Source organism: Callospermophilus lateralis, chromosome 3 (assembly GCF_048772815.1).
Source record: "Callospermophilus lateralis isolate mCalLat2 chromosome 3, mCalLat2.hap1, whole genome shotgun sequence".
Classification (NCBI taxonomy): Eukaryota; Metazoa; Chordata; class Mammalia; order Rodentia; family Sciuridae; genus Callospermophilus; species Callospermophilus lateralis.
The window spans coordinates 184,444,132-184,468,788 of NC_135307.1; the positions used below are offsets into that span (position 1 = coordinate 184,444,132).

Below are 24,657 nucleotides of genomic sequence, written 5' to 3' on the forward strand. Positions count from 1 at the left end.
CTGCCAGCACACTCCTAGGTGGTGACCTCTGATGAGTCCTCCTCTGCCTCACCCTCTTTCACCCCATTCACGGCTTCAAGAACCTGAAAGCATGTTCCCCTTGAATCCTAGAGTAGAGTGGGAGTGTGGGAGCCTTGTGTATTCTGGAGGAAGAACCTGGGCTCCTCCACTGGATGCCCCAGCTTCCCATTTGAGGCCTCCATGAGGCCCTTGGGCCCTGCTGCTTGTCCCAGGAATTCCTTTCATTCCTCCCATCAGGTCACCCGCCCGAGACCACAGCAGCACACACCACAGGCTGCGTGATATCAGACACCAGCTGCTTTATTGAGCACCAGATTTTCAGGAAGTATTGCCTTAGGGGGAGGGTTTCAGAATCATCCATGCCATTGGCAAGGGCCCTGGTCCCTGGCCAAGGCATATAATCAGAGGAGAGATGCAGCCATGCTGAGTTCTGTGTTTATACAGGCTTGAGAGCATCAGTAGCTCTTAAAATCAGTCTTCCGGGAAGGAATACAGGTAAGAATGTTGCTTGATCCCAGAGTTGTGAAGACTCCATCCACAGGGTGAAGGCTTGGAGAGGGGGCCATGCTGTCTTCAGGGGTTCTGCCCTGCTGGTCAGGTCAGAGAAGCAGAAAGATCAGGCCAACACTCACAGTCCCTGGATTCTGTAAAACTCAGAGAACTCCAAAACCAGGAAGGAGCTCCCTTCTTTAGATGGCAAGGAGAATAAGATGCCTTTCCAAGGCCACAGGAAGGAGGGAGCAGAATGAGCCAGGATCTGGTTCAAAACTCTTGGGCTTTGGCTTTAGACAGCCTTAGAGATGCCTGGAGTTTGGGACTGGCCTTCACAAGTCTGCCCTTTGGCTGGCTCTACAGAAATAAACCCATCGGTTGAAGCTGTCACCAACCCTGGCCCAGGAGCCAGGCACTCATTGCCCATTCTTGTTATTGCCCGAGAGAAGAAGGGTTCTTAATAGAAGTCACAGAAAGTTGTAGAGCCAGGGTAAGGCAGTCGCCCAGATGGGAGCATACCAGAGGCAGCTGGCAGCATCTTGTAGGCTCTGTAGAGCTGGTCAAGGAGCTCCTCCTTCTCATCCTCTGGGAGGAAACTGGACTTCGCTGCATTGATGTTCTAGAAGGGCCAGGGTGACAGACCACATAGAACCAGACAGCAAGGAAGGGAGCCCTTGGCAACCTACTGGTAGTCCATCCTCCTTAGAGCACAGGCAGAGAAGCTCAGGGGAAGGACTTGTCCCGGGTCACATGGCAGCAAGTGCCAGAGCAGAGTTTTCTTAACGTGGCAGTACATGATACAGGATGTGCTGAGAAGGTTGGAGACTGGGAGATCCTTGGAAGTGTGGGGCCAGAGACCCTTGCAGGGAGTAATGGCATCATGTCCCCAGGATCCCGGGCTCAGCCTGGGATCTAAGAACACATTTTTACAGCTAGGCACACCATTCTGGGGGAGGGAGTCTTTGAAGATGCTCGGCCCAAGCAGAGGCTAAACCCAAGACGCCATCACCAAGATATCCCCTCTGCAGAAGGCAGCTGGCAGTAGGCTTGGCTTATGGTGGACTCCATCAACAAACCCATTCCCACCCACTGGGGGGTCCCAAACCCTGGACATGACCTCAGGCCTTACAAAGCCCTGAGGCCCAGGGCAAGAGTGACAGCTCACAACCACTCACCAGTCGCTTAAAATCCTCCTCAGTGAAGCCCATGTCCTGTTTGGTCATGTGGTAGTCAGTGTCCAAGGTGGACTTGAAGATGAGCGGGTCATCTGAGTTGAGTGAGTAGTTGGCCTGGTCATTCTTGAACCTGGGGTGAGGGAGGGAGAAGAGCCTCCTCACTCTCCTGTGAATGGTCCCTGCATGTTGGTTCCCAGGCCCCTCTGATCGTCACAGCCTTAGACCTGAAGGAGCATATTCTGGTAGAGTAGGAAACACATCACAGAGCTCAGGGGACTTTGTCCAAAGCCACCTAACTAGCAACTTAAGACCCTAATGTATCCCATCAGTCCAGAGCCAGGCAGAGGAGGGGCCTGATGGGAGAGCAGGGAGAGTGGCGGCTGGGGCGCTGAGAAAGCAGTGGCCCTCCAGCCACCATCCTCCTGCCCATGCTCAGGGACGGTGCTCCACACCCTTCCCCAACCAGTCCTCAGTCCCCTCCCTCCACTCCCCTCTTGGCAGCATCCCTGACCTGACCCCTGTCTTACTAAATGTAATGGAGTTTTCCTAGCTGTTTCCTTATTTGACTTTTTTAAAATTTTTTTTTAGTTTTTTAATACCTTTGTTTTATTTATTTATGTGGTGCTGAGGATCGAACCTCGCAGGTGCTAGGCAAGTGCCGTACCGCTGAGCCACGACCCAGACCCCCTTTTGTAGCAGAATTTGACACTACTTGAAGTGCTTTCCCTAGATTTTTGTTGACACTTTTGGTTTTCCATCTACCTATGTCTTCTTCCTGTCCCTTGAATGTTCCTGGCCTCTGGAACATTCCTGGCTCCACGATCTCCTGGTGTCTTTGCTTCCCCTTTAGGCACCATGACTGTGCAGATGGCTCCTGAGCCTTCGTAGCCCGCGGGCTGTCTGCCCACATGCCCCGGAAAGCCCCCACTGGGGCACCTCGACTCCAGATTCCCAAGGACAGCTGGGGACCCTTGCCATCACACACTCCTTCCCTTCACTAAGCGTGGCAGGCAGGCCAGCACTGGCCGCCATAGTCATTCTGAGTTATGGCTGTCCTCATCCTCCTCAGGGGAAGGCAGCTTGGCTCTCCCAGAGTCTGACACCACGTCCCAGCACTCAGTCACAGGACAGAAGGGCTTTGGCCTGACAGCTGGGAAAGTGGAACCAAGAGCACCCCGAGGCCCCAGGAGCAGCGTACACAGGCAAGACTGACCTTGGAGGCCCAGGAAGAAGAGAGTGGAAGTTTTCCTCCAGGTTGTGCGTTTTCTGCCATGACTGGGGGAGCTATGGGCCCCAGCTCTGCCAGAGGGTAGGTGGGTGACCTCAGCCAAGTTCTAGCACACCTGAGTTCCAGGTTCCCCATGTGGAAGGTAAGGACAGCTAAGCTGCTTCCCAAAGGGATCCCACAGCGTGGGCCAGTCCCCAGCCCTGCACTGCCTTCCCATCCTTGGCTTCCCAGGAACAAAATCAAATGGGTCCCAGGAACCAGACCTCACCGAATGACTGCGTGCTCCGTGTTTGGATTCCAGGCGCCTGTGAGGTAGCTAGACCAGGGGCAGACCTGCAAGAGCAGGTTTGTGGCTGGCAGGCAGCCCCAGGCTGTGCCACCCTGTCCCTGCACCCTGGGGTAGCCAGGGTCACCATTCTTGCTGGTCTCTGTGTGGCTGAGCCCTACAAACCCTCCATGCCTAGTACTGGAACACCCACTGGCCGCTCATGCTGGCTAGTCTGCTCCTCAGCTCTTGGGACCCTCCTGGCTTTCTTTCTTTTTCTTTTTTGTTTTGCGTTTTTTTTTTTTTTTAAGAACTTTATTTTATTCAAATTAATTTTTTTTTTAATGTGGTGCTGAGGATCGAACCCAGTGCCCCACATGTGCTAGGCAAGCATTCTACCACTGAGCCACAACCCCAGACCCACTCTCCTGGCTTTCTATTGCTCTGTCCAGGAGGGGATGGGACAGCCAAGGCCGGTTCCCCCTACCAGCTGGCCCCCTCACCTCAAAGTGCATGTTTTCCTGCCGCAGCCTGTTGTAGAGGGCCTCGTCCTCCAGGGTGTGGTAGCCATGTCCTAGCCTCTCGGTCTTGAGTGTGTCCACAGCCTGTGGAGCAGCAGATGTAGCTGAGTAGGGAGAGAGGGTGGAGGGAGGCAGGGAACAAGGGCCACTCCAGGCCAGTGGCTCTCACCTCTCGGACCACCTCTGCAGAGCCCACCTCTCCGGCATGGACAGTGCGGTGGATGCCGCTTCTTACCGCCTCCTGGAAGGGGAAGAGCCAGTCAGTGGCGGCCCACAGGCCCACCCTTCGCTGCACTTTGGGTTTGAGTATGGGCAGGTTGAACTGTCCTCACCACCAGGCTTGGCTGCTTCTAAAGCACTGGGCATCCTGGCGTTGATTCCCCCAATCACCATCTAAGTACTTGCGGCTCTCAGTTCTTCCACAGTTACCATGTGTCAGGAACTGTTTGAAATGGTTTGTGTACACCATCTGAGAGTCATAGTATTATAACACCCATCTTACCAAGGGGAAACAAGCTCAGAAGAGCTAAGTAGCAGGACAGAGGCCAACCACCAAGTGTGAAACCAAGGAAACAGTGACTCAGAGAAGACAGTCTTACCCCAAAGTCACACAGCAAATCATAAGCAGATGCAGGTTTAAACACAAGATTTCAGTGCAACACAGGACTTTCCTTTATACCCAGTCCCAAGCCCCCAGCCCAGCCAAGACCCATTCAGGGATGTAGCAGGCCCCACACTCCCCATCTGTGTGAGTTCTTCCTACAAGCTCACCCAGGGCCAGCCTCCCCTTCCACAGGCCCACCTCGTAGGCCTCCACGTGCCCCGGGAAGTAGCTGCTTCCTTTGATGGTCTCATCACCAGCCAGGTCAATGGCCACCACAGTATGATGCTGGTACTTCTTACACAGCTCCACCACTTCCAGGGACCAGTCTGTGGTGAGACGCCCACCAGGGCTCCATCAGCAGCATGGTGGAACGGGATCCCTCAGCCCTCCTACCTGCTGTCCTACGCACCCATCGGAGGCCAGCACAGGACAAAGATCCCAGTGTCTTGTCTCAAATCCTGGCTGCTGAGTCAACCACATGGCCTTTGTCAAATTGCATTGCTCCGCACCTCGGACTCCTCCCTTCCCAGAGAGAACCCACCACCTCTTTTTTTTTTTTTTTTTTTTAATGGTGATGCTGGGGTTTGAACCCAGGGCCTTGTGCATGCTAGGCAAGCACTCTACCACTCTACCACACCCCACCATCGAGAACCCACTACCTCTACACAGGGACCTGGTGAGGCTTTGCCGAGGCCGTGTATAAAGTACCAAGGACAGAGTCTGAGCTGTTCCCCCACTCAATGCCAATCAGTCCCCCCAATTAAAGGGGATGACACAGAGCTTAACATTGTATCTCCAGTGCAACTCACACTGGTATTGCCAGCCATACCAGGAATGCATGAGTTACCCTCAGCCTGTCGTCCTTTTGTTGACAAAGAATAAATGAACACAAGCTTCAGAACCACACAGTTCTGGATTTAACTCGGGGCTTTGTGCCTTCCTGAGGGGCCAAGAGGCTTCGCCTTTCTCTGCCTCGGTTTCCCATCTATCAGAGCAATAAACCACGGTAGTCCCACCTCGGAGCTGCTGCAAGGGCTAGAGACAAGGCATGTGAATCGCTGCCCAGGATGGGCCCTGCAGGTTGGCACTGACCCTTGGCTTTGTTCCCACAGATTCTTACGGTGGAGGGATGAGACGAGCACGATCCTCTTGTGATAACATGTCACTGAGGCCCAGGGAGGTGACGTGACCTGCCTGCCTAAGGGCACACGATGGGCTCTGCTCCACGAAGCTAAAGCCCTAAAGATTTGATCAGGTTCAGGGACAAGGACTTCCTCTCAGCAATCCCAGAAATCAGGCCCATGCAAGGGTTCTGTGGCCTGGACAGGATGAGGCTGGGCCCACGGGGTCTCAGGGGAGAACTATGGGCTATTTATTTTCAATTGTTCAGGCTCCTCTGGTTTTGAGCTTTCTGCAGGTCATGTAGTTAGTTGTCAAGGTCTGGTCTTCCTGGGGAGGATGGTGTCACCAGGAAGTTCGGAGCCAGCCTAGGAGGCCTCTGGTGCCTTTGGGAGATCCAGGACCCTGCTGATGTGCTCAGGGGATACCATGGGGAGGAGGCCACGTACGGCCCCATGGCCAGGCAGAAGATTGGGGCCAGGGTCAGGTGGGCAGCTGGGCAGGCACTGATGGTACTCACTGGGCTGGTGGCGCATGCAGCACAGGATGGATCGCACTTTGATCCCAAAGTCTTGCTCCCCCTCCTTCAGGCCCTGGCCCACTATGTCCACCACTTCATCTGGGGTGAGGTCCCCTCTGTGTGGAAAGGAGTAGTGACAGCCTGAGGCAGAGGGAAGGCCTGGAATAGCCCCCACTGAGAGGTGGCGGGGGAGTCTCCCCCACTGCCCACTTCCTCTGAGGAAAGACTCACAGAGACGACCCTGAGCCACAGCACCCCCTGCCAGCTTTCTTAGAGCAGTCTGGGCACTTCTAGATCCCGGTGTGGGGGTGTAGGCCACCCCTCCGCACCTCTGGGTGGAGAGAGAGCACGACGAAGCTCAGCCTGGGGATTACTGCCTTCCACGGGGATCAGAATCAAGACTCTGAAGGTGGGGCAAGCGGGTTCATGATGTCACTCTAAATCCACGGGGGCCCAGTGTGGGGGAAGAACAGGCCAGACTCATTCCTACTAGGGGACTGAGCAGGACCCTTAGAGCTGCTGGCTAAGTGGGTTAGCCTGCCCTGACAGCAGGCCTGCATCCAGAGCCATGGGCGTGAGACACAGCCAACACTTTTGTCCAGGGTAAATCATGAACCTCCAGCTGAGGGAGGGGGACCATATCTCTATGGCCAAGTTAAGCCCCTCTTCATGAGGCCATGGATCAAGACCAAGATCAAGTTCAGGAGCTCCCAGTGGTTCTGCCCTCTGACCTCAGATTGGTGGCACAGACACCCTCAGCCCAGCTCCTCTCCAGGTTTGTCACTCACTCAGCCTGGTTCCAGGGAATCGGTTCCACTTTGGAGTTGGCCAGCAGGTGTGGGCTGTAGCGCACCTCCACATACACCACACCGTCTTTGGCCTTCATCTCCACAAACTCATAGGCAATTCTTTTGATGGCTTCTCTGGAGCCTCTGGGAAGGGAAGAACAGGGTTGGGACCAGCCTCCAGGAACAAATGAGGCTGACCCCAACCTTTTCTGGTCCCCAAATCCCTCATTCCCCAGCCGCAAGCTCTGGGCGTCTGCTGGGTAGGATCCCAGACCTGCAGCTCTACTTCCAAGCCACGCCTACCCTGGTTTCACCCATGGCCGCTGCCTGGCCTGTCTCCATGCTTACCCTGCACCCCACTCTCCACACAGCCTCTGGAGCAAGCTTTTGAAAGTGGAGCCGGGGCTGGGGTGCAGCTCAGGGGTGGAACACCTGCCTACCTTCCCCCAGGCCCTAGGTCTATTCCCAGCACCACAAAGACAAAAAGGGAATCAAAGAATATTGCTCCTCTCCTCCAGCTGGGAGGAGTGAACTTCAAATTCACGTCCACCCCACAGGCATGATTGGCCATCTTCCTTCTCACCCATTCTCTGGGGCCACCAGATCTTCTTTCTGGCCAAGGGCAGTCAAACTTGGTCATTTCCACTTCAGGCCTTTGGGTAGCAGTCCCCTCCACCAGAGGGCAAGTCCCCTGCCCTGGCCCATCCTGTAATTTTTCCCTCCTTTTACAGCATCCTGGCCTGAGTGGCCTTCCCTGACCACCTGCTTATAGGAGGGTCCTCTGTTAATCTTCTCCTCTCCTCTGGGCTTCATTTTTCTCCACGGCCCTTATCACACCTGAGATAAATCACACGGCTTTTAGAAGCCACTCCTGTCTCCCCTACTAGAATCTAGTCTCCATAAGCTGCGGGAGCCTGAGAATCGGTCATGAACTTATCTGCTGTGTGACTCTGGGTTAGTCACCCTCTCTGACACATCAAAAGTTATCATGAAGACCGATGAGCTCAATATCAATATCACACCTAGGCTAGTGCTTGGAGCAGAGCCTACAAATGCTAAAAGTATTTTGGTTGCTGCTGCCGAGTATTGGCTCCAGAAGTAAGGCATAAACCCACCTGCAAGGGCCTTCGTGAGCATTGACCAAACGCCAGAGAACTGTGCCTACCTGGAAGTTTCCACCAAGAAGAGTGGAACATAAGGGTTAGTAAGGGAGCCCTGAGAGCCCAGGTGGGAAGGTGGGCCCTGCCTGGGAGGAGGGGTCCTGAAGGCAGAGGAGGCAGGAAGCTGGCTCCTCCGGGGACAGGCCAGGGCCCTGGGCCTCAGACCTGCCCTAGGGAGGGGGCTGCTCACTCGCCCCCACACACCTGGCCACTGCCCCTCCCCACAGCTGTCACTCGTTCGTTCCCCAAGAGGGTGTTGAGTCCCAGCACTGTGGCCACATGGTCCTAGGCACTGGGTGTGCTGTGGGCAGGAGGGGAGGTCCCTGTCCCGTAGAGGCCGCTATCCAGCAAGAGGCCGGCCAGCGAGTGTGTGATGCGCAGTAGGCCCCACGGCTGCCAGTTCTACAGACACCAAGGAAGCAGAACAGGCCACTGTGACTCTCAAGACTGTGGTCAGGGAAGGCCTCACTGAGAAAGGGACATCAGAGCTGAGATGTGACGAAGGTGAGTCCTAGGCAGAGGGATCAGCAAGGGCAGAAGTCCCAGGTCACAGTGTGCCTGGTGTCCAAGGACAGGGGAGGAGTAAGCAGGGGACGTGGTGGGGACAGGGTCAGGAGGTAAGGACCCAGAGCAGACAGTCTGTGCCCTTGACAGGTGGCCCCTGGCTTTTACTCCAAAGGACACAGAAGACAGGGAACTGGGGCAGGGAAGGGGCTTAGATGTGAAAGGGTCAATGAGACTTCTCTGGCACTGTCCCATGCCCACCTCTGGACCCTTTTCATGGCTTAATAATGTCCCCACCCACTCATTGAGTCAAGACAGGCAAAAAGGAGCCTTAAACCCCTCCCCGAACCCAGGCCCCGGAAGCCAGCCTCCGCCTCACAACACAAGGCCCTGAACTGAGGGAGAGAAGCCCTGGATTCGTGGCATGCTGGCTTTGACCCCATGTCTTCTCTGGACCTGTTTCCCTGGGTCTAGATAGGGTCCAGATGGGGCTCCCTGTCTGTCATCTTGTCCCTGCATGTCTGCTCACCAGGCCATGGGCAAGGGCAGAGGTACCTTCAACACTGAGCCCAGAGGCTTCCAGCAAGGAGTCAGCAGCCTGGGCCCACCTCGTCCTTCCCCGGATTCTGCGCTCTGTCTTGTCTCTCAGCAGCCCATCTGGGCCACCTCACACACCCTCCTCTCTGGCCCATCTTGCAATACTTTCCTCAAATCTAGCATGATGTCCCAAACCTCTGTCCCTCACAACAGGCCACCCTTCCACCTCTAGGAAGCCTCCCCAGACCACCCCACCCTGTCTCTTGTCTCCTGAGTCTACAGGACTGAATGCTAAGACAGATTCTTGCCTGCTGTGGGGCCCTATCCTCGGGCCAGGAGGTCTGAGACATGACCAGAATGAGGATTGAGGCATGACCAGGGGAGAATTGTACCTTCTCCCTGGCCAGTTCTGTGGTCCTGACAAGCTCCTTCACCACCCAGAGCCTCTGCAAATGAGGGCCATGTTTACCTTGCAGGACTACTGACAATTTACAAAGTCAAATCCAATTCTGTAAGCTGTACATGTATTATACTCATCTTTGCCTAAGAGATTTCTGCTGTTAAGAATGGAAGCAAGTCAGGCACAGTGGCACATGCCTGTGGTTCCAGCTACGCAGGAGACTGAGGCAGGAAAATCACAAGTTCAAGATCAACCTGGGCAATTCAGTGACATCCTGACTCAAAATTTAAAAAAGGTTGGGAATGTAGCTCAGTGGTAGAGTGCCTCTGGGTTCTACCACTAGTTCTGCAAAAACAAAAACAAAAAAGGAAGCAATGAGAGCTACACTACACGGGCCCCAGTGCCTGGTGTCTACAGAGGGAGTAATTTTCTTCCAATCTTCCAAGTGAGAAGGATCTGCTGAGGACAGTGCTGGGTCCCTTCCAAATGCCAGCCCTATTATACAGATGGGAAAACTGAGGCCCAAAGAAGGTAACTGCCCAAAGTTGCTGTTATTCCACCCCAGAGTCTGAGATTAGCATCAGCGTTCTTAACTCCCATGTTCTGCCACTTTTTTGTAGACATTGCAAGCATTTCTATTCATCACATCCACTTTTCAGAAGGGACAACCAAGGCCCAAAGACATTGGAGAGATGTGTCCAAAAGGCCCCTCTGTGGTTCCCAGAGGCTGAAGCGTAGACTTGGTCCTAGGCACAGAGATGCACACTGCCCTGGGTCCCGTGGGTTGGGCTCACTCACGCGATAGCAGGCATGTAGTAGTCAAACTTGCTCAAGAACTCGGGCAGAGACAGGGGCTTGTCCATGCCAATGATGTTCTGCAGCTCCTCTGCCGTGTTGGCTGGGAGGGCGATCCCTCGCTTCCTGAGAAGAAGACAGTGAGGGTGGATGATCCAGCCAGGCCTGACGGGGTGGGATGGAAGACTCCACTCGGAGCCTAGCAGGAAACCCAGGGACTCTCCATCCAACTCCTTCCCTCAGACGGATGGGAAAACTGAGGTCCAGCCCCTATAGAATCAGGACTGGAATTCTTCCCAGACCTTCTGGCCCTAAGCCAGGGGAAGTCAGCAGATCTCAAGAGTGACAAGCAGGGGTTGAAGTCTCCATGTCACATACCCTCCACGTCCTTGCTGGGCCAGCATCTGCAAGTGCCAGGACCAGCCCAGGACTTCTTCCCAAGCCCCAGGATGACTAGAGCCAGCTGGTCCTGTGCCCAGGCAGGGGTTATCAGGGGCAATAACTGCAGCCTCACAATGCCTGAGGCAGAAATTGGGGCAGGATTTCCCCCTCCACCCTCCTCTGGCACATCAGAGTGGCCTGCCTGGTCTAGCACACTAGGAGGGGGTGTGTGGCAGCTCCTGAGGTGGGAGGGCTCAATGAGCTGACCATCCAGCATAGAGCTCTGTCCCCTCCTTTCCCCAGCTCCTGGCACAGGCTGGACTTGGCAACCTGCTGAGAATACCCCTGTTGCTCAGAGCCCCCTTTACCCACTGGTGTCCCTGCCCCCCTGTGGCTATGGGAAGGTGGTGCCAGCTCAGGCCGCCTCCTTCTACACATGCTCCTGGCTCCTTCTCCTGTCCCACCCAGACCCTGGCACACAGGCCTCAGTTTCCCCACTTTTAAGATAAAAGGAACGAGAGAGAGAGAGAGAGAGAGAGAGAGAGAGAGAGAGAGAGAGAGAGAAAAGTGACAACCAAGGAAATGCTTCCAACACGAGAGACAAAACAAGAGCAGATAAAAGCCACTCAGGGAACAAAGCAGAGAAGAGGACATTCAAAAAAATCTAGATGGAACGTCCTTAGGGAGTTGAGAAGATGCTGCATCCTTGAAATAAGATTTTTTTTTTTTTTTAGGGACCTCAAGGGGCTGGGGAGGTGGCTCGGTGGAGAGTGCTTGCCTATCACATTTGCGTCCCCAGCACTGAAGATGAACTTTTTAAAGTCTTTTCATATGTAACTGCCTATTCCCCAAGCCCCTGTGAATTGCCCCTTCCTATCTGGTAGCCTTAGTTCCCTATGGGGACCCACTAGGCATCGCCCAGGTCATGTGGGTGCCCACCAGGCTGCCAGTCAGCCTTCTATGGCTGTTTACTATAGGGGACAAGGTGACCCTGTGTGGTCTTGGTATATAGAGGACAGATGCCTGGCACCCTATGATAACCCCCAGTGTCGAGTCTCCCACTGCTGGCCAGCTTGTCCCAAGGTCACCTCCATAAGTTCATGTCCAGTCACTGGACCCTGCAGTGGGTGAACGAGCCATCAGACTGTATGAAGACAATGACTTTGATGGTGGCCCTGCCCAGGAGATGGGGAGGCCAGAGTGGACACTGGAGGCATCTGTGCACAGTCGGGAGGTCATTCTCAGGGCCAAGGGAGGGAGTCAGAGCAGGACAGCAACAGGAGGAGAGAGTGGCCAGGTTCGGAGTGTGCTTTGGAGAAAGCTGACAGGTCATGAAGGAGACTGAGAAGAGGTGAAAGAGGCCCCTGGAGAAGGCGGAAGGAGTCCCGGAGCTGAAGGAAGAAGAAAGGGTGAGAAGAGAGGCACCGAGACAGGAGATGCCGTGGGTTGGATCTGCAGGCCACAGGTCAGTGGCTCCCCATGCCAACTCCACACCCACGTCCAGGCCCCTGTCTGCTGACTCCAGGCCAAACTCCAGCTGGCACCTGCCCACCCTCTCTCCAGGGTCCACAGAGGTGGCAGGAGACACGGGAAATCAGACCAGCCACCATACTGACTCCTCCCTCCGTTTCCCCACCACCCTGCCCCTGCGCTCTGGCCTTCATACTTTCGCTAATGAGCGCTCTCTGACCCCTTCGCAGTGGTGATCAGATTCAACCCCATTGTCTCACCCTGAGGACCCCGCTGGGGCTCTGTGGCAATAGTTGGCAGTACCAAGTGGGCAAAGGGAAGGCAGAAATAAGCCCAAGATTCACTCCATTCGCTGGAGCCATGAGGTGCTGATTGATAACACAATCGTCCTGAGCTGTTTATGGGTGGGAGGCCCTGAGCTAAGTGGTTTTTCCTGCGCTACCTCTCCAAAACCTCCAGCTGCATGTGTAATGGTGGGGGACATGGACTGGGGTCCACTCCTGCTCAAACCTCTGCCCTGAGTTTACCAGGCAAACTATTGCACCTGCCATGGCTCTGTGTCCTCACCTATGAAGTGGGGCACCAGAGTACCCACCTCACGAGGGGATGAGGCAGAGCGCTGAGGAGTGGGTGGAGCACCAGCAATGCCAGTGTGCCCGTGTTACACGCTAAGGAAATCACACCAGCAGCCTCCCAGGGCAAAGGGTCACCGGAAGAGCACCAAGGTGGAGGGAGCGGCTCACCAGAACAGTCTTGGGGGGTGGAAGAGGTGCTCCCGAGTCAGGGACAAACTCTCAAGGGCCACTAGTTTTCTCCTGAGGGGCAGGTGCCTGAACACCTGAGAGGATTCTAGCTTATAGGATAGAACGTTCAAGTTTAGATCCAGAGCTGAACTTTTGAAGATCACGGGGGAGAACTGAGTCCTTCCAGCTCCAAACAGTGAATGGGCAGCAAACAGGTGAAGGATGCAGAGAGGAGTGGTGGGATGGGGGCATCTCCCAGACAGCTCCAGAAGGAGGCCCTAGCTGACCTCAACCCATAGAGGCCAAGTGCACAGAGAGAAAATGTCTCCACAGACCACCTTCTTCTGTCCATGGGCTGGCTTGATTTCCACAAGGACCCATAAAAAGCAGTGACCCTGGACTTTTCTAGGAAATTTTGAGGAGCCGTGGACTCACTCAACCTCTGGGGAGGCAGCTCCTGGCTATGGACTTACCTGCCGTAGTATAAGATGGTTTCAGGCTTGATGGCTCCATCCAGGTGGACATGCAGTTCTACCTGCAAGGGGCAGAAGGAACAGAGAGGGAACACCCATGGGTGCCTGAAGAAACTTTCAGGGGTTGTTAACATCAACCATGAGGACCACTGGCCACCATTGCCTGGACACTGACCACATGCTTTGATTTAACCCTCACCATGGGGTGGGCTCAGCTGCTATCTCTCTTTCACAATTGAGGATACTGAGGCTCAGAGAGGTTAAATTTCTTGTCCAAGGCCATGGAGCAAGCAATGTCAACAGGCATCTGACCCAGGGCCCTGCTCCTAACCCCAGCCAGGCAATGGCAGAGCCAATTCCCAAGATTGTGCTCTTAACCACAAGGCCAGCCAAGGTCCCATGGGAACCCTTGAGCCCCAGCCACCTCTCAGATAGCTCCTACTCTCAGCCACCTCACTAAACCAAATCCAAGTTCAGCAGAGAGGACTAAGGACTACAGATACCACAGTGAGAACCTGCAACACATTTTAAAGTTCAGGCTCCAAGTTGGGGGATTGGTATTCAGCAGCATGAGGTCTTTCTAGTACTCTAGGTAGGGTACTGGATACTTGGTGGTCTTGGCGAACACTCCCCATGGACTCATTCTCATCTCACATCTTGTTCACAAAGCCAAGACTACCAGCAGGGGCTTGGAGACCACCCGTCTGGCTTTACTCTAGTGCTGCTCCTTCTCTGGCTGTGGGACCTCAGATAAGGTGCTTGATGTCTCCTAAGCCTCAGCTTCCTCAATTCAAAAACAATGGGACTTTACGCCTCGTCTAAGAATAATTGTTAGGATTTACAAAACACATTGTGGCACTCAGGTATGGCCCCAGGGGAACAGCCCCTGCCTTTCAACCAGGGCATTCACTGTGAGCTGGTAAGAGGCACAAAAAAAAAATCCCCACTGACATCTCCACCAGAAAAGGATCACCTCTGGGACTTGGAGGCCCAGATAAGAAAGTGAGGTGCCTGGTGAGGAAGAGCAGTAACTAGGGAGCTGGCTCTTACAGAGGAGACTTGACGGGGCCCACAGGACTGGCAAGGACCAGAGATGCCAAGCCTCCTACAGGCAGGACCTCAAGGTGCTCAGATCTCTCCTGAGGTCTTCCACCTGGTGAGGAACAGCAGTCCTCACACCCAGACTTGGGGGTCAAGTTAGCTGTTGGGTCCCTGACCAAATAATTTAATTCCCACCCCTGGCTAAAGCACACTCAGCATGAGGACCCTGTAGCCCAGAGATCTGCCAAGCAGCTGTGTGACCTAGAGCAAGTATCCTCCCCTCTCTGAATCTCTACTTTCTTATGCTTAACCCTCATAAGGCTATGGGGAAGATATAACAGAGGCAGTTATACTATTCTGAGAGCATCACGCAGTGACCGCTGGCATCCTGGCTTCTCCATTCACTTCCCATGTGACCTGAAGAAATTCACCACTCTCTGTCTCCATAACGTCATCTGTCAAATGGGAAGAACAATATGCCTTCCTCCTAAGGCTTCATGAGGTCAACCACATTAATGCACCTGGAGCACTTGACACATAGACACACAGCAAAAGATAAACACGAGTCCACCGCCAACCTTTCACTAAAAAACAGTGCCAGGTTAGGTGGCCCACACCTGGAGTCCCAACAACTCAGGAGGCTGAGGCAAGAGGATCACAGGTCCCAGGCCAGCCTGGGCAACAGAGCAAGACCCTGTCTCAAAATAAAAAAAAAAAAAAAAAAAATTAAAAAGGGCTGGGGATGCAGCTGGATTGTAGAGCACCCCAAAACAGAAAAATCAATCAATTAATAAAAATTATGTAGCACTGCTGGGTGCTAGGGGTGCAGACCAAAGCAAAAGGGATGAAGTCTTGTTCCTGTGTCACATGCGGTCCAGCAAGGGACAGAGGTATCAAACCAATGTCACGTGGATAAATGTGCAGTCTCAAACCAAGATGGCCCCTCAGGAAACACAAGCATAAATCCTGCAAGAGTAACAGACCAAAGAACTGAGCCCAGCTGGAGCCAGCAGTGGTGGCCTCCCAGGGAAACAGGCCCTGAGCTCCACACGGAGGAGCTAACCAGGCAAGAGTGGGGAGGAAGGCAGGAAGAAATTCTGGGCAGACAGAACAAGAGAAAATGGGATGTATGGAGGAACTGAAGGCCAGGTTCAGAGAAGGAGGTCCTGGGAGAGGGGTACTGCAGGGCAGGACCAGCCAGGCAGGCTCTGCAGCCCTAGGGAGCTGGGCTTTCTCCTGAGGCCATGGAGCAGCCATGCAGGGCTCAAAACTGGCCAGAGGGAGAGGGTGACAGAGAGGCTTGGACCCCCTGTCACGAGGTAGACAGGGGAAAATGGGGACAGAAAGCTGTCAAAGGAAACAAACACTTCAGAGTAGGCCTGGGTGGGTGGTGATTCCCACAGCCTAAGGTAGAGAGCCCCGGAAGACAGCCAGATCCTAAGGATGAGGACAGGGACGTGGGGAGAGTGGCATGGCTGGCTTGTTCAGCCGGAGCCACCTTTGAGACATTTGAGAAAGCAAAGGCTCAGGGAAGGGAGGTCACCTGCTGTCAACTGTCTCACAGACAGAGTGATACCAGGGTCAGGTGGCACTCTGAGACCCAGGTGAGAGATGGCACCTGCAGCTGCAGTCAGAGACAGCACATTAAGGAGAGGCTTGGGCCTAGGCCCAGGCCTTGACAGGCCAGCACTCCAGGGCTGAGCCAGGGAGGCAGAAGTAGGAGGGACAGAGTTGCCTGATGAGCAGCAGGGCCTGGCCATGGGACCTCAAGGGGGAGCAGTGCCCCACAGGTCTGCATAGTGGGCTCTCGATGCTGACTCCCCTAAAGCTGTCTATAGCCCAATCCCCAGATCCTGTAAAACATGACCTTATATGGCAGAATATGGGACTCTCCAAAATCTTGAGAGAAAGTACTTTCTCTGGACAACCTGGTGGGCCTTGACACAACCTTGTGTCCTTATCACAGAGACAGAGATATACACCCACAGGAAGTAGCACTGTGATCACCAAGCCAGAGACCAGTGCTCCCTGAGGCTGGAAAAGACAGAATGGGACCCCTTCCCGAGTCCTCAGAGGGTGAATAGCCCCGCTGCCACCCTGATTTTAGACTTCTGGCACCTAGAAATATAAGGGAATAAATTTCTGTGGTTTTAGGCTTCCTGGTATTTGGTAATTTGTTACAGGAAACACATACAGCCAGGCCTCCCCAGAAGTCAAGGGTATGCGGGCAGAAAAACACCCCTTGGTTTAAGAATGTAGACACTGGAGACCCTGGAGTAGTTTTAAACCCATTAGGAGCACCAGGGGTCCTTTAGAAAGTCCCAAATGCTCGAGCCTCAGATCACTCATATCACGATCCTGGGGGTGGGCTCAGGCCTAGCTTGTGTGTGTGTGTGTGTGTGTGTGTGTGTGTGTGTGTGTGTGTGTGTGTGTTTGAACAAAAGGCTCAGCTGCAGACTGAACCCAGGTCTCCTCCACCTGCTAGGTTAAGTGCTGTATCTTTGAGCTACACCCCAGCCCTACTTTCTTTAAAGATCTACTCTTTTTTTTTTTTTTTTTTAAACATGCAGTCAAGTTGAGAATAAGTGCCCTAGAGAGGCCTAAGCAGGGGCAGAATCCATACTGAAGGGGGGGGGGGAGTAAGAAAATGGAGAAATTTTTGACCATTTCATAAATTTTATCCCTGAATGGGAAACAAATGGCCTGCGAGAGGGCAGGAGGTGGATGTGGGTTCAAAAGAAGTTTGTTTTTTTTTTGAACTTGGCCTAAACGTTGGAGGGGATGATGGAGGCTGAGAGATGAGAGCTGTAAGAGGCTGCTGAGAAATGAGGCTGGGGGAGGGGATCCCATGGCACATGCCTTCTAGTACAGGGGACAGGGGTCAGGCAAATGTCACATGGATAAATGTACAGGCTCAAAACAAGATGGCCCTCAGGAAATTCAAACATAGCCCTAAATGGAGAGCAACAGGCCAAAGAACTGATCCCAGCTGGAGGCCAGTGGTGGCCTCCCAGGAAAGTGGGCCTCAAGCCGCAGTACGCTGAAGGATGCAGAGGAGCCAGTGAGGCAGCACAGGAGAGGGACGGGCAGGAAGAACATTCCAGGCACAGGGAACAGCACTGCAAACTCCAAGCAGCAAGAGAAAAATGGGGCGGATGGAGGAACTGAAGCTCAGGTTCAGAGAAGGGGGTCATGAGACAGGGGATGTTGCCAGGCAGGACCACCCAGATGGGGCTCCTGCCACCACAGGGAGTTGGGCTACTTCCTCAGAGCCTCTGAGAGCAGGGAACTCAGGCAGTGAACAGGAAAGGGGACACGAAGGATCTGTGAGATGACTTCTGGGAAAAGCGTTTAAATGTCAATGCAAGAGAGAGCCAGGGCTCTCTTCAAATGGGTACAGCAACTGACAATGTTCAGCATGGTGATGGCCAAGCTCATCTTGGAGACCACAGTGACCTTCCCAGGGTCACACTGATTGATGATGGTAGAGCTAGGTTGGGACCCAACTCCTCCCACCTCTGAGCTGGAGTCCCACCCACAGGCCTCAGCCCCTCCATGGCCCTCCTGCCAAGCCTGTGCCTGGCCTCCTGACCTCTCTGGGGAGCAATCTCACCCTCCTTCCTTGTTTTCATCCGCTGACCTTTGGCTTATTAATATAACACATCTGTCTCCTTCCTCTGCACTCACCACAGCTGGCCCAGGACACCTTCCCTGGGCTGAGGTGCAGCCTCAGCTCAGAGTGACGCAGCCTCAGTTAGCAGCAGATGCTTACTATGTCTGTCTCAAGACATGCGAGCCAGCCAGGTGAGGCCCAGGGAGGAGCATTCCCACCCTGCATCACCCTAGGCCACCAGTTGTCAATGGCAGAGCCAGAGTGAGGACCCAGGTCTTGGACCCCTTGCCCAGATACTCCCAGGTCTGACTCAGGCACCTGACAACCACAGGGTCAGCAAGATGGGCTGCAAACCAATCAGATGTCTTCTCCTTGGCTCTGAGCCCTCCCCCCACCCCAAAACAACTCTGTCTTGTTCTCATCCGCTGACCTTTGGCTCATTTATACAACACATCTGTCTCCCCACCCCCCACCCCCTCCGTGGCAGGGACCTTTTATGTGTCGTCTTGCTGTACCCTCAGTGCTGGCACAGCACCTGGCACTACAAAACATACTCAAATGATCCAGTGATTGCCATCTCCTCCCCTGCACCATGTCTGCAATGCTGGGTCCTCTCTCTGCTGTAAGGAAGGGACTGACTTCCCACCTTGGGCCTGGAAAAGAATCCAGACAGGGCCTGACCAGCCCTGGGGCCTCAGCACTGCAGCCAGAACCCAGATGAGCCGCAGGTGCTGACTGCCAGCTATGAGCCCTTCCTTCCCAACTCTGCTCTTGACAACAAGCTGGGTGGTGCCAGGGTCAGTGCATCATGCCCCCATGTCTCTCAACTGAATTTTTTTTGGGGGGAGGCGGTCAGGAGACAGCAGCCCTGGGTCCACACACAGTTTCAGCCCTGCCTCCTCCAGGAAGCCCTTCATGCTCAGCCCACTCTGGGCTTCTGCAGCTGCTAGATACAGAGTAGAGCAGTCCCTTGACACTTGGCTGAGCTCTCTGTTGCTGCCGTGAGCCTCCCCAGAGGTTTCCCAGATGGCAAGATGAGCTTTCTGCTTAAGGGAAACTATGTGGGGCCACAGTCTAGAAATGATCCAGTTTCTCCCACTTTTTAGGTGACCAGACTGAGCCTCAGAGAGATTAACTGATGAGTGTCAGAGACTAATGGATACCACGGTCAGAAACTGTTTTGACCCTAAATCTAAAAGTTCTCACTGCTACAACAAGCCCCCCCCGCACCCTGCGAGGCCAGGGCTGGGTATACCATGGGAAAGTCAAGCAGCACGACTCACAACTAGGCTGCAGCTGCTGCTGCTGCTCACTAATCAACAGCAGCTAGCCCTGGCGTCCATGCTGAGCCCAGGCTTGAGGTTTGTGAGATGCCGGTGGGTAAAATTCCCATCTTACGGGGAAAAACGGAGGCACGGTGAAGTAGCTTATTCAAATTCCCTCGCTAATAAATGGGAGATCAGGACTCAGACCTGGGCAACCCAGGCCCAGTCTAGGGCTCAAGATCAAATCCTCAGCTCTTCTACCTCCCTCAGCCTCCTAAAGTCAGATTACAGGCACCAAAACCACAGTGGCTATCTGCCCCCCAGCTGCTCTGGGACCTTGGTGCACTTAGGGGTGAGGGTGAACCTCCCTCAGCACCATCAACCTTCACCTCGGGCTCCCCCATACCACTGTGGTCCAAGGTCAGACCATACTGTCACCTTCCCCGACTTGTCCTCCCACCCAAGCATCCTGAGAGGGGCAGGATAGAAATCATCTCAGAATGCCTGGGCGGGAGGACAAGTCCTCCCAGCCCCCCCCCGCCCCCACCATGCTGAGGTTGGATGTGGAATCATGAGGCTGGCTGGCCTCCTTGCCTCCCTGTGTACCCACGGGTCAATTCCCCTCTTGGGTCCTTGTCCTTTTCTGTCAAACAAAAGGCTTTAATGAAACCCAGTCTCCTTCATTCTCCTCCCAGCAACCATCCCCATAGTAGGCAGGCTGTCCTGGTGGTCTTTTTGTTCTGACAGGTGGCTCTGGTTACTGAAAGGCACTGAGAGCCAAGACAAGAGCAATCAGAGGCTTTGTCACAGGGACACAAAGGAGTGCCATTCTGTGTGTGGGAGGCTTTCCAAAGACCCTACAGCTAAGACACCCACACCCGAGGGCCTGCCAATCACTGCAGAAGAAACACTGGCACCTCAGTTTTCCCCAAGAACCCCAGGACATAGGTTTTTTGGATTTTTTGTTTGTTTGCTTTTGTTGTTGTTGTTGTTTTTGTTTTTGTTTTTGGTACTGGGGATCAACTAACTTGCTCAGGCTGGCCTCAAACTTGTGTTCTTTCTGTCTCAGCCTCCTAAAGCTAGATTACAGGTAGGTGCCCCCAAGCCCAGAAAGACATTGGTTATTTTTCAATCCACTTTATAGAAGAAGTAGCTGAGGATCAGGACTTGCCTATCTGAGAATGTAATGGTGAGGCAAGTATACAACCCTGGTGTATCTGAAGTGCAAGGCCAAGTTGCCACCCTGATTCTAATTTGTCTGCTCACACCTTCCTTCCTCCTTCCACCGCCCCCCACCTCCACCTACAAAGTGGGGATGACAATGTAGCAAAACAGAAAACAGTTAATAGCATTCACTTGAATTTTAGGTCCATCTGGGTTCAAATCTAGCTTTGCTGCTTGCTGGCTGTGTGACTTTGGCAAGTTCCTTCCCCTCTCTGAGTCAGTTTCCTCATATGTAAGGCTATGTGAGCATGTAATGAGTTAACATATGCAAAGCAGTTAGAACTGTGCCTGGTACAGAGTAGATATTTAAGTGTGTGAAAGAAAAAGCCACTGGTGCTTCAGGTCGTCCCAATCCCTCTGCATGGGGAAGAGATAGCACAGCCTCTCCGCAGCCTGGGCGCTTCACATGCCAGTCTATAGCTTCAAGGTGCTCAGATTTTGGGTAGCCTTGGGCAAGTTCCCTCACCTCTATAGGTCTCAGTTTCTTCATCTATAAATGGGGATGAAGACATCTGCCTTGTTGGTCATCCAGAATTCTGAAGAAAAATTGCCAGAGGGTACCCAAGGCCACTCACAGGACAGCTATTGTTATAATTACAAAAATGGTGTGTGGTCAGCCCTGCCCTCCAGACAAATAACACCTGAGGACCACAGGATTTTCTAGCCCTGCTTCCTGGGAACAAAGAGTGATAAGGGACATACATCTATCCCCTTGCCTCCTTCTCCACTTCCCAGAAAGTTCTTGGGAAGCATTTGTTGGAATGATAATCAAATGGGATAGCCACATCCGAGGGCCTTGCTTCTTACAGGTGTCTGTAGACCAGAGGCAGTCATTCCCAACCAAAGCCCAAATATTCAAACACTCAAAGCCAGTTGATTTGGGTGCACATGAAGTTTGAAAAGTACCACCTATGCTGCCCTCTTAAAGCTGGCCAGGTCCTGGGCCCCAGCGAGTGACAGGTTTAAGAAGCTAAAGAACCCAGCAAATGCCCCTGTCCCAGATGTCTGCACCTAGATACCAGCATCCCCATCCCCAAGGCTCCCACAAACAGAGCTCAGGAGAGGTGGTTAAGGGCACAGAATTTCAAAGCCTCCTTCCCTGGTCTCAGATCTCAACTCAGCTGCTTTGAACTTGGGCCTAGTTAAGTTCTCTGTGCCTGTTCTTCATCTCTAAATGGGGATGAGTCTGGCTGCTTCACAGGGTCATTGCCAGTATCCAATAAATTCTTGTAGTTACTGTGTTTAGGATGGTGCCTGGCACAGAAAAACCAGCCCTCAGTAAGTGTCTCCTGTGATAACGAGTAATCATACATATTATCTGATCACCCACAGGAAGGCCCAGTCACAGCAGCTCCTTCCCTACCCTCCTGCCAGCTCAATGACACAAGATCTGTCATATCTCAGACATGGCAGGTGACATGCCATCTTTACTCTCAAGCATCCAGACACCCATGCAAGCAAATGGTGCCCTATTCCCCAGATGTGGAAACTGAGGCTCAGAGGGAAGAAATGACCTGCCAGTAGGAATCAGATGAGGAGACTGGATGAGACCCCAGAACTTGAGCCACAGTATGAGGCCTCCCTATAGGACTGATACAAAAGTATGACCAGAGTCAAATTGGTGCACATACCAAACACTATAGAAGTGTCACCTGTTATTGGCTCCATAATTTCCACTTCACACCCAATTGAAGGGCTTCACCCTTATTGCCTTAGATTCATATCAGGGTATGGTGGTTGGCAGCCCAAGGGTAGAGGGAATCTAAAGCATAAACATTTTAAAAATAAAAAATAAATGCCTTCAAAGGCAAAAGGCACTGATGAGCAGCAATGATGGGCAGGGGCTTCTAGACAAGACGCTATGGAGGCCTGGGTTGGGGCAGTAGGGCTGTCCCGACACTCCTTACTTGTGACAGGGTGTAGCGGAGCATTTTCTCTGTGGTGGGGGCATCAGTAATGGGGTCCAGGCCTGCCTGCTCCTGTCTCCTCCCCCTGTCCCCCATGATTCTCACTAAAATTTTTGTGATATCTGCTGTCCTCTCTTGGATAAGTTGAGACCAGCTGCAGTTGACTAGGTCCCCAGGCTTCTCAGTCTCTACACCCTATTGGCTGATTCGCAGGACTTGGTGGACTCCTGGGACCCGCCCCTCCCCATACAGAATCTGTAGAGCTGCAAAGCAGGCCAAGTGGACACACCCTGACTCCGCTGTTCCCAAGACTCCACAGCTGGTGAGCCGAGAGAGCGGGGGGCTCTCCCTTGGGGCCAGGGGCAGTGTCCTGGCCCCAGTGAATCCTACTGCAGCCTGAAGCCCAGGTTTCACAGTCCCTTGGCCTCAGCATAGGAAGGGGCGCGCCGCCCTCGCTTCCCTCCCCTTCCTGGCTTGGCTCAGGGTTCATCCCATGGGGGCATCCACAAACCTGGGCTCCTTGGCACGCGGAAAGCCATTATAAAGTTCACTGCTGCTTTGATCCTCAGTGCGCCCTGGCTCAAAGCTAGGTGCCTACAGACGTAGACCTCAGGACTACGATAACGCTGAGATTCAGAGACGCCCAGCCCCTGCCTAGGTTCACACAGCTGCTCAGTGCTGCGACGCGAGGCGCGCATTTGGCAGACGGGGAGGCTGAGACCAGAGAACAAGTCAGGGGCAGAAGCAGAACCGCAGGCCGGCCAGGGACGCCCGCGGGTTCTGGACGCTCCCTGCCTCATTGCCGCCCATTGAACACCCGGAGGCGGGCAGAGACTTGATCCTAGGGAAGAAAGCGCCCGCAGGAGCTCCGGGGTGCTTCTGGGGTGAGCACGCCTGCGGCTGGGCCCCCTAAACCCCGAAAGATCGGGAGCCAGACCCGAACCCGGAGCCCCGGCCCGCGCTCACTTTGGGCTTGTCGAAGGTGGGCCTCTGGGTCATGGTGCCAAGCGTGCGTCCCGGCGCTGCTCCTTCCGCCGAAGGCCGGTGGGTTTCCTCTGGCTCAGTGGCAGGTCCTCTTTCCCGTGGCCCTCACAGCCGGCTGCCCGCCACGCTGCTCTTTACCGGCACGGGCCCCGCCCCCAGGCCCCGCCCCGCCCCGCCCCGCCCCTCCCCGCCCCTCCCCGGAGCCCCTGCCTCGCCGCTGCCGCGCCCGCGCATTTCCTGGTATTCTGGACCCCGCGTTCTGGTGGACTGTCACCGACCCGAAAACTCGTGCAGAGCCACCTGTGGGCTCGGCCGCAGCCGCCTAGCCGGGCTCTACCTCCTTCCCGGCGCTTCCAACAACAATCCACGCTTCCGCTGCTGCCTGGGCGCCTACTGTGTGCAGGCCAGAGCTAGAGGCGGCCGGGTTGGGGGGGGGGTGTCGGTGGGGTGAGGGGACCGGTGAGCTTCCAAAGCCTTGGAGGCTTGGGTCTACGTGGTAGATCCAAGCTCTCTGCAGAATCTCTGGACAGAACTGTGTGATTAGAGAGCTCCAATGGAAGGGTCACGGTGCAGAAGCCTCCAGGGCGCTGGGGATGAAAGAAAACCCAGGGTGGCTGGAGACCCCCAGGGGACCAGGACACTGTAAGTCTGAGCAATTACCCGGAGAATCCTGCCCAGACAGAGACCTGTACCAAACGTTCACACCCTCACTGGCTGTAATGGAGGCACCCTAAGGCCCATTCACAGGAGGATGAGCAAATCAACTGAAATATCCACACCATGGCCTCCTTTACAGCAGTGAAACTGAATGATTTCAGCCACAGACCGCACCAGGGGCATCTGGTAGCTGGGTGTGGTTGAGCTCACCTATGACTCCAGTGAGTCTGGAGTCTGAGGCAGGAGGATTGCAAGTTGGAGGCTAGTCTAGGCAAATCCCTGTTTAAAAAACAAAACAAAAGCAAGAGGAAAACAGACATCTACTGATAGATATCGTGAGTTAAAAAAAAAAATCCCGAAAACTATACACACTATGGTGAAATTTTTAGAATAAATAAGAGCAAAACCCAAAATATTTAGATACACTCATCAGTAAGGAAAAATATGAAGCAAAGGAAAGATAAACATAAATATTCGAAGAACACTATCTCAGGAGTGGAGCACAAAGGGCTGCTCAAGTTATTGGTAGTATTCCAGTCTGGGGTGGGATGCTGGTTTTGCTTCAAAATGATAGATAAATAAATTAACGAATTCATAAATAAGGGGGAAAGAGCGTGAGAGGGTAAGGACTACAGAGTCAGGTGCAAAATAGATCATGTGGGGCCTGTGGGACTGAGTGAGGTTTCATCTTTCCCCCGAGAGTGCTAGGGAATCCATGAAGGGTTTTAAGTGTTTGCAAGCCAGGATCAAGCTTTTAGTGTGTGTGTGAG

General features: G+C 53.8%; 1 protein-coding gene across 3 annotated transcripts; it reads right to left on the minus strand.

Annotated features, from left to right (window-relative positions):
• Positions 1–315: 315 nt before the first annotated feature.
• Ada (adenosine deaminase) lies at positions 316–23,345 on the minus strand. Of its 3 annotated transcripts, none has more exons than XM_076849138.1 (12): positions 23,213–23,345; positions 13,197–13,258; positions 10,133–10,255; positions 6,734–6,877; positions 5,946–6,061; positions 4,505–4,632; positions 3,872–3,943; positions 3,685–3,786; positions 3,185–3,249; positions 1,689–1,818; positions 1,033–1,132; positions 316–608 (listed from the first exon to the last, which is right to left on the minus strand). In XM_076849138.1, the coding sequence occupies exons 1-12, from the start codon at positions 23,243–23,245 to the stop codon at positions 595–597; spliced, it is 1,089 nt and encodes a 362-aa protein (XP_076705253.1). In that variant the 5' UTR covers positions 23,246–23,345; the 3' UTR covers positions 316–594. The 3 variants fall into 3 exon arrangements, with proteins under 3 accessions (XP_076705253.1, XP_076705252.1, XP_076705251.1); XM_076849137.1 differs by having other exon boundaries at positions 316–611; XM_076849136.1 differs by lacking the exon at positions 316–608 and having other exon boundaries at positions 620–1,132.
• Positions 23,346–24,657: the final 1,312 nt, after the last annotated feature.

What these genes read in the sequence shown, in the direction of transcription:
- Ada (XM_076849136.1), bottom strand. Translation starts at nt 23,245, where the DNA reads ATGACCCAGAGGCCCACCTTCGACAAGCCCAAA. An exon ending in TACTACATGCCTGCTATCGC is followed by an intron (nt 6,878 to 10,132) that starts GTGAGTGAGCCC and finishes TTCCCTTCCCAG; the next exon opens with AGGCTCCAGAGAAGCCATCA. An exon ending in AGGAAAACATGCACTTTGAG is followed by an intron (nt 3,250 to 3,684) that starts GTGAGGGGGCCA and finishes CTGCTCTTGCAG; the next exon opens with GTCTGCCCCTGGTCTAGCTA.